The following is an 8276-nucleotide window of genomic DNA, read 5'->3' as shown; positions in this document are numbered from 1 at the left end:
ACAAATCTCCCTGTAAACCTGCAGTAGGCAGCATGTTTTTGGCATCGTTGGGCAAAATTTTCATAATAACCTTTCAGCATATTGTAATTCAAGTGTTCTGAGAGAAAACTAGACTTCTGCACCTCCTCATGGCTCTGTTTTCAGGCTTTAAAAAATCTAGCCGGTGAAGGGAGCCTTGGCCAATCACAGGTCATTTCGTTTCTTATTTTACAGCTAAACAGTACACTACAAGATGTTTCTGAAAACATTTGAGGAGAGAAATAGACATTACAGTAACAGAATATTGATTCATATTTGATCAGCGCTGCCTAGTTTGACCGTTTGGTCGAGGTTCGTGGTGACTGACAGCTGCTCAGGGACGGCAAGGCTCCAGATCAGCTTTGACTGCTTGTTTTTCCTCCAGTCTGGGAAATCTTGCAGATGCAATTAGGAGCACCGGAGGACACCGGAGGACATTGGAGGACAACGGAGGACACAGAGACACATTTTTTTTTTCAGATTACCTGTTGCCTGATGTCTCATGCACTACTGTCAGGAAATAGTGACCGTTTTAAAAAAAAAACTTTTTAAAATCATATTTGTTCCATTTCTACCCACTGCTGCTTTATGTACATTTTGAACAAATAACAAATGTGCGATTCATTTGTGATTAATCACGATTAAATATTTTAATTGATTGACAGCCCTAATTTATACTAATAGATAGCAGTAAAAACTAGAATGGCACTCGGAGAGCGTAGACCTCCGCCAAGGTGCCCGAGTACGATTGCCCCCCCCTCTCTGTTCAGCTTGTGCCATCATCCACGTGTATTTTTGTTTATGTTGAGATCATCTGTAAGTAGCGGAGCATCGTAAAACACTTCATTCAAACTGGACAGAAACAAAATAAAACTCACCTAAACCGTCTTCGTTACTCTTTCCAACAATCACCAAGTGTGCTGTGGTCGAACTCAATTGTAATTTCACCGAATTTAATGTGAAAAAAGGCAGAATCTACAGCCCCCCCCCCCTCCCTCTCTGAAGGAAAGAAATCGCCACCAAAATCGAATGGATTGTTCATTGTGCCACACACCACCCCTCCAAAAAAGTTAATTCAAATCCATCACAGACTTTTGGAGTTATCCTGCTAACGGACAAACAAACAAACAGACCAACGCCAGTGAAAACATAACCTCTTTCCTATAGGCCATCAGCCTTGGCGGAGGTAACAATGAGACCTTTACTGACCACGTAACACTTGAAAATATTTTCTATTATCGACCCTCTCGGGCACATGTCCTCTCGTTCCAGTCATGTCCCATGCAGGCATGTGAAACCTCCCACAGTAGGTCGGTTTCACTGCATGTTTTACACACTGTGATCTGAAACGATATAGCACATGAATGATTTCACAATCTCCAATCGGACATTAAACCTGAAAACCACAACGATAAAAACTTAACGACTAGATGTGGTCAGGGCAGCATATCGGATTTTTAATAAAAGAACAATCCATGAAGCAACATGTCGTATGAGAACCAAACCCTGCAGAGCTGTTATACTACCGGCCCGACCGCACCAGAGAGCTGCTGTGTTCATTCAACTCTGTTAAGGAGAAGTATTACAGACATAAATTCCTACATGAAATATTATTCCCACACAGAACCTGCCTGGTGGACTGACATTTATTATATCACATGTCACAGACTTCCTGAGAAGCAATAAAATGTGTGACAGAAAAGAGGTGTGTGTGGTAAAGGTGGGGGGGGGGAGGGGGTCTACGACGTCACATCGTCACGCTCATTAACCCCTCCACCTCCACCCCCTCCCCATTATCCCCGGTGACGTAAGCGCACCAACTATACTTTAACCGCGCCGCAGAGCCACGGAGCCGCAGCAGCACTCCACCGAGCACTTTGAACGGACTCCCGCAACACTTTAACGGCTCTTTGTGTTTCTCCTTCTAACCGGTTCTTCTAACACCCGGAGCGAGCCACCCGGTCCGGTCCGGTCCAGTAGGACTTCACTTTTTCACGGAACAACCGACCCGGAGTCAGTGAGAGACAGGTGTGTCTGCTGATTGGCTGAACCGTGAACCTGCTCTGCACCCCCACCCCCGCCGCGTGCAGCACAGGGAGCTCGAGCGCAGATATATCGGGTGCACCAGGCTCGCGCCACTCAACAGTTCCCCACTCCGCTGGTACCCCCGAGGGCACGCGCGGACTAGGAAAGCATTGAACAGCTTTAATCTCGTTTAAAATACCACAGAGGTAAGAAATACACTTCTTCATGTACTTGTTATTGATGCAACTATTACTACTATAATTACTACTACAGCTACTACTAATAATTACTAAAGTTAGATTTTCTACTAGAGCACTACTGCTGTCATTAAGACTAATAACAATAACTTTAAGGACCTTCCGTGGTAGCCTATAATTCTCTACATAAGTATTTACAAATGTGTTAAAATGATTATTATTTTACAGAGTATCTGTAGTGGCAGAAGCAGCCTTTGAAGTAACAGCAACAGCAGCAGCAGCAGCCTGTTATTTTTATTTTTATATATTTTTTATTTTTTAACTTACACTTTCAAATTATTTTATTCGTTTTTATCGTATGCACTTTGCGCTCTTTTATCTTGCTTTTATATATGTAAAGCACTTTGAATTGCCTTTGTGTATGAAATGTGCTATATAAATAAACTTGCCTTGCCTTAGTAGTAGATGTTGCTAAATGACTGTCTGTTACTTTGGTTCTGGAGAATAATAATGTTCTAACTTTGTAATGTTTCTGTTTCCGTCCTCCAGTCCATGGCTGCCCCGCGCGCACACAGCAGCTGCTTGTGGATGCTGGTCCTGGGCGCGTGCGTGTCGCTGGTGGTCGGCACGGAGTGCGGGAAGGAGTGCGCCCTGTGCGTGTACCGTCTGCTGGGACAGCAGTCTGGTTTCTCCTCCCTGGTAAATGGATCTATTATTACTCTATTACTGTTTACAGTTGATTCATATTCATATTCTCTATATTACAAAGGTAGAGGTAAAAAAAATTGAATGCTGAGTAAATCAGTGAGGTTACAGAGACTGTGTTACCTGTGGTCAATCTGATCAGAAATAAACTAAAGAAATAAAGTGAAGCGGTGTGAGTAACAGCTGTGTGGTTTCTCCTCCTCATAAAGTATCATTTAATCAGCTGATATATCCAACTAATAATAGCACTTGGCAGCTCCCTTTTAAAGTCTACTATTATAATATATTAAGCAAAATACATAGAGTCATTCTGAAAATACATAGCGGCCATTTAATTAGTTCCAGGTATTTATTTAATCTTTTTTTTTTCATACGCACCCCTCAATTTCTGTTTTTCACTCCACTCCTTTCATTCTTTCCTCTATGTATAGTTCCCTCACCTAACCTGTTTCCCTTTATTTCCCTTCCCATCCCTCTGTTCTTTCCTCCTCTCCTTTCCTCTTTCATTTCCGCACACCGCTCCTCTTTTCACATTTTGTGTCTTCAGTTATTAGATTTACTTTAATCATGATAATATTGTCCTGTTGATTTCAAACCGATACAGCCTCGACAAATATGTCAGTCTTCTCCTTTCATTATAGGGATGATTTTTATCTATTTTATTCCTTCCTCCTCCTCCTCCTTCTCCTCTCCCTCTCTAATTTTAATTCCTTTCTTCACCCATCATCTTTTCCCATTTGATCCCTCCGTCCTCCTTCAGCCCGTCTCTGGCTGTAATCACGGTAATATTGTTCTATAGGCTTCAAGCCAATACTCATAACCGGTAGGGCTTTCCCCCCATTTCCTTTCCTCCATTCTTCCCTTCTCATTGTATGTACTTCCCTGTTCTCTATTTGATCCATTTCTCTAAAATCCATTTCAGTGTTTTCTCAAATTTGAAACAAATTCACATGAAGTTATGTCAAATGTGTCGAGTTTCATGACTTCTTCTGTGACATTCTCCGTATGATGTGTGACCGGGTTAATGTTCTCCTTTGTCCTCCTGCGACAATCAACATTTTTGCTTAATTGATGCAAAGACATTTATAATGAGCAGATAAAAATAATCGTCCTTCCATTCAATTCAGTTTATTTTGATATGGCGTCAAATCATAACAGAAGTTATCTCAAGAACAGGTCTAGACCGTACTCTATAATTTAGAGACCCAACAAGAGATCCCCCATGAGCACGCACTCGTGCGACAATGGCAAGAAAAAAACACTTTAACGGGTAGAAACCTTGGTCAGAACCGGGCTCTGGGTGGGCGGACATCTGAGAGAGAGAGAGAGAGAGAGAGAGAGAGACAGAGAGATGCACAGCAAACACAATCACAGCACAGCAGCTCTAATAGTAATACAAATAGGACTGATAATAATCAATAGCAGTGGATGTAATAGAGTGATAATAGAAATAGCAGTAATAATAGCAGTAATAATAATAGAAATTGATTGAAACATTATAACATACTGACAAATAATCCAACAATCTCAATCAATAATCTCTTATTTTATCTCCTATTCAGGTAGAACTCCTCTACATTTACTCTAATATGACCTGTAAACAAGAGAAATGGGATAAATAAACATTATTAATGGATTTTAGTAGTACTTTATAGCACATAATCCTCTCAAATTACAGCAGTGTGTCAGAGGACTAAATTATACATTTATAGATAGGTCATAATTCCATTATCTTCAACAATGAAGACGGCTTCCGTCCTCAAAAAGACATTAGAAAAATTAATAGAGATTCTCTGACACGGAGAACGTGGATTTAGTTCCCTGTTTTCTTGACACAAATATTTCAACAGCACTTAGAAAGCTGTGATTGTGGGGAGGAAAGAAAGACAGATAAAGATATTAATTGAAATCTAAATAGATATTTAGCCGTTAAATCAGTCCATATTGCTGTCCCCTTTTTCCTTCAATCACTACTTGTGTACTTCCCATTACGGCCACCAGAGGGGGCTGCTGCCCACACCCCCCCTCCCTGCCCCTCAGGTGCCAATAAGTCCTCAATTCAATTTTCCTCTTCATTAATTCTGTCTTCATAAGCCGGCGGCACTGAAAGCTCAGCAAGAATCCCTCCTCCATGCCATCAAATAAGTAGAATCCAATGACACATGTGAGGTTGGGAGCAGGTTATCCCGGCAGTGTGAACCCCCCGTCCCCCAGGGCCCAGCAGATGCCTTCAGTCTGATTGCACTTCTGCCACCGGGGTTATATGGACTCACACAGTTCCAGGATGACTGGGATAAGTGGGTGGCGGTGTGGGGGGTGGGGGGGGGGGCAGCTTTTATAGGGGAGGCCTCCATTAGATGAATAGGATACTGTGTCAGTGGGTGAGGAACAGGCTGCGACAGATGGTTTCAAGAGAGATTGAATTGTGTTTTTCTAAATTGTTAAGGGACTAAGTGAGGGATACCACAGATTAAATAGGCTGTTGTGTTCTCCGAAGCATCTGCTGACTGTTGGAATCTCTCCTCGTTGACTCTTTCACACTTAACACCCGTTTGTGTCGTCTTTGTTCTTCTCTATCGGAACACGTTCTTGGAGTACAGCGACGGCAGAGCGTTCTCTGTGTGCTTCTGCCTCCATTTCAATTCTTTCACTAACACTTCATCAAGCTTTATTGTCTTGGTTTAATCCAGCGGTTGTTGACCTTCTTCATGTCAAGAACCCCTAAATTGATACACATTAGGTCACGGACCCCCATTTGATAAGATTTAGCTATCGGAGGATCTGTTTCCCTCTGAATAAAATAACTCAATCATTTCTTTTTTCATTTCTTTCCATGAGAAGATCGATGTCAATCTCATGTGTGTTAAAGGGATATTAGGATACGTAGTGTCAGTCTTCCATAAAACTGGGGAACTTAAAGAGAATAGTATATGAAGCAGCAGAGGCCAACACATCCTGACTTTGAGTCCCTATATGGGTCGAGATTCAAAAGACATCCTACATTTCCCATAAGCTAACTCAATAGTGTGTCTCCATCAGACTCTTTTTGCTTGAAAAATGCCCACACGTTAAAACTCCACACTCTCAGTTTCTACCACACTCTTTCCATAAATAGGAAATACTCAACATGTAGTGCCTCCTAAAACCAAAAACTCTGCATGTTCAGTACATGAATTAATTCATATTTAACACTGAACTGACTATGCTGAGTCACTATAGTCACTGACCGAATCCGTTGAGCACCCCTCACTCATGACTGAAAGCTCAGCCGTGATGTATACTTATTATATTACTTTCTGGTTAAAAGCTTAGCAACACGCAATAAATAATTTGCAAATGAGTGATTGCTGATCTATTAACCTGATACACAGTCCCCTTTTCAGACCTACTTTTGTACTGAACTCAACGATTTGAACGAGCGACAGAAAGAACACAACAGTAAATCTTCAGGGATAATGAATCTTCAAATTAAACTGAATAAAATAATTTGAAAGTGAATAGCAATGCCCACCTTTATATTAAATATATCCTGACTCCAGCTCCATTCTCAACACACACATGGATAAGAAAGACAGTCTTCTTCTCATCGATTAAAATTTTTAATCGCAAAATAATCCCACTTTTTATCCATTCAAAATGTACCTTAAAGGGGGATTTGTCAAGTAATTATCAACATGGGAGTGGACAAATATGCTTGAACAGATAAAAAATTTGTGATTAATTTGTGAATTTATGATATTTGATTTACAATATGTATTATTGTAAATCAATTAACAACACAAAACAATGAAAGATATTGTCCAGAAACCCTCACAGGTACTGCATTTAGCATAAAAAATATGCTCAAATCATAACATGGCAAACTGCAGCCCAACAGGCAACAACAGCTGTCAGTGTGTCAGTGTGCTGACTTGACTATGACTTGCCCCAAACTGCATGTGATTATCATAAAGTGGGCATGTCTGTAAAGGGGAGACTCGTGGGTACCTATAGAACCCATTTTCATTCACATATCTTGAGGTCAGAGGTCAAGGGACCCTTTTGAAAATGGCCATGACAGTTTTTCCTCGCCAAAATTTAGTGTAAGTTTGGAGCGTTATTTAGCCTCCATGGCGACAAGATAGTATGACATGGTTGTTACCGATGGATTCATTGGGTAAGAGCCCGATACTACCGAAAATTGAAAGTTGCATTAATGCGTTAAAGAAAGTAGTAGCGTTAAAACTAATTTGCGTTAACGCGTTGTTATCGCGTTAACTTTGACGGCCCTGATATTTTCTAACATCTTTACAGAACTATGGTGCCTTAATTACCTTAATGTAGAAAATAAACAGATTCTTTCCCTAATACAATCACAGTGATACAGCTGTTGATATTTCAATGGAAGCATGGCAGCATGTTAAAACATTATATTGATAAGATCGATAATGAAAAGTCATAACGATCATTCTGATTTTTTCCAGACATGCTCACTTGAGTGCGAGGGCGGGTTGGACAGTCAGAAGCTCCGCCTGTGCCGGGACTTCTTGTTGGAGGAGGAAAACCACATTCCTCTGAATGCCGACCCCCGTCAACAGCAGGAACAGGAAGCGGCGGGCGCCATGACAGCTGACGACGAAGACGCGACATCACCTGAACACGTGCTGGCCAAGAAGTACGGCGGATTCATGAAGCGCTACGGCGGCTTCATGTCTCGCCGCTCCTCCTCACCAGAGGGGGTTCTGGAGGATCCCGGAAACCAGGACGAAGAGGAAACCATACGCCTGGAGATCCTAAAGATTCTCAACGAAGCGGCTGAGCACGGTGGCGAAGGGGACGGTCAGGGAGGCGAGGCGGTGAAGAGGTACGGGGGCTTCATGCGTCGAGCTGACGGAGGGGTGGCGCAGGGCGATCTGCTGGAGGCGGTGCTGGGCCGCGGGCTCAAGAAGCGCTACGGAGGGTTCATGAGGCGCGTTGGCAGGCCCGAGTGGCTGGTGGACAGCAGCAAGAGCGGGGGGGTGTTGAAACGGGCCTGGGAGAACGGCAGCGAGCTACAGAAGAGGTACGGGGGGTTCATGGACTAGGACGTCACAGTTATGACCCTTCACTCCCCCCATCCCTCCAAACCCCTCTCTTCAACCAGTCACCTTGTAATCTGGACTTGCTGGTGTTTGAATCCCCCCCCCACCCCCTCGCTTTGTATAACGTGCTGCTGCCTACTTCATTGGTTCAACTGCTCCTGTAATGATAAAAAAAGATAAACATATGTTGTTCAGATGTACACAAATCATATTTTGTTCTGTTTTTGGTTCTCCCGATGATATTATTTATTAAATCAATCTGTTGATCGAG

The 8276-nt window shown here is 42.4% G+C and overlaps 1 protein-coding gene across 1 annotated transcript; it reads left to right on the top strand.

The window, feature by feature from the left end:
* Positions 1-1816: 1816 nt before the first annotated feature.
* LOC119497835 (proenkephalin-A-like) lies at positions 1817-8276 on the top strand. Its single transcript, XM_037786243.1, has 3 exons — positions 1817-2249; positions 2790-2939; positions 7409-8276. Exons 2-3 carry the CDS (start codon positions 2793-2795, stop codon positions 8006-8008), a joined length of 747 nt encoding a protein of 248 aa, XP_037642171.1. The 5' UTR covers positions 1817-2249; positions 2790-2792; the 3' UTR covers positions 8009-8276.

The sequence above is a fragment of the Sebastes umbrosus genome, chromosome 12 (assembly GCF_015220745.1).
Source record: "Sebastes umbrosus isolate fSebUmb1 chromosome 12, fSebUmb1.pri, whole genome shotgun sequence".
NCBI lineage: Eukaryota > Metazoa > Chordata > Actinopteri > Perciformes > Sebastidae > Sebastes > Sebastes umbrosus.
This window is presented reverse-complemented; position numbering and strand designations above follow the sequence as displayed.

Bases quoted from the DNA above. Each gene is read 5' to 3' on its own strand.
- LOC119497835 (XM_037786243.1), top strand. From the start codon at position 2,793: ATGGCTGCCCCGCGCGCACACAGCAGCTGCTTGTGGATGCTGGTCCTG. The intron at 2,940-7,408 runs GTAAATGGATCT...GATTTTTTCCAG, and splicing joins AGTCTGGTTTCTCCTCCCTG to ACATGCTCACTTGAGTGCGA.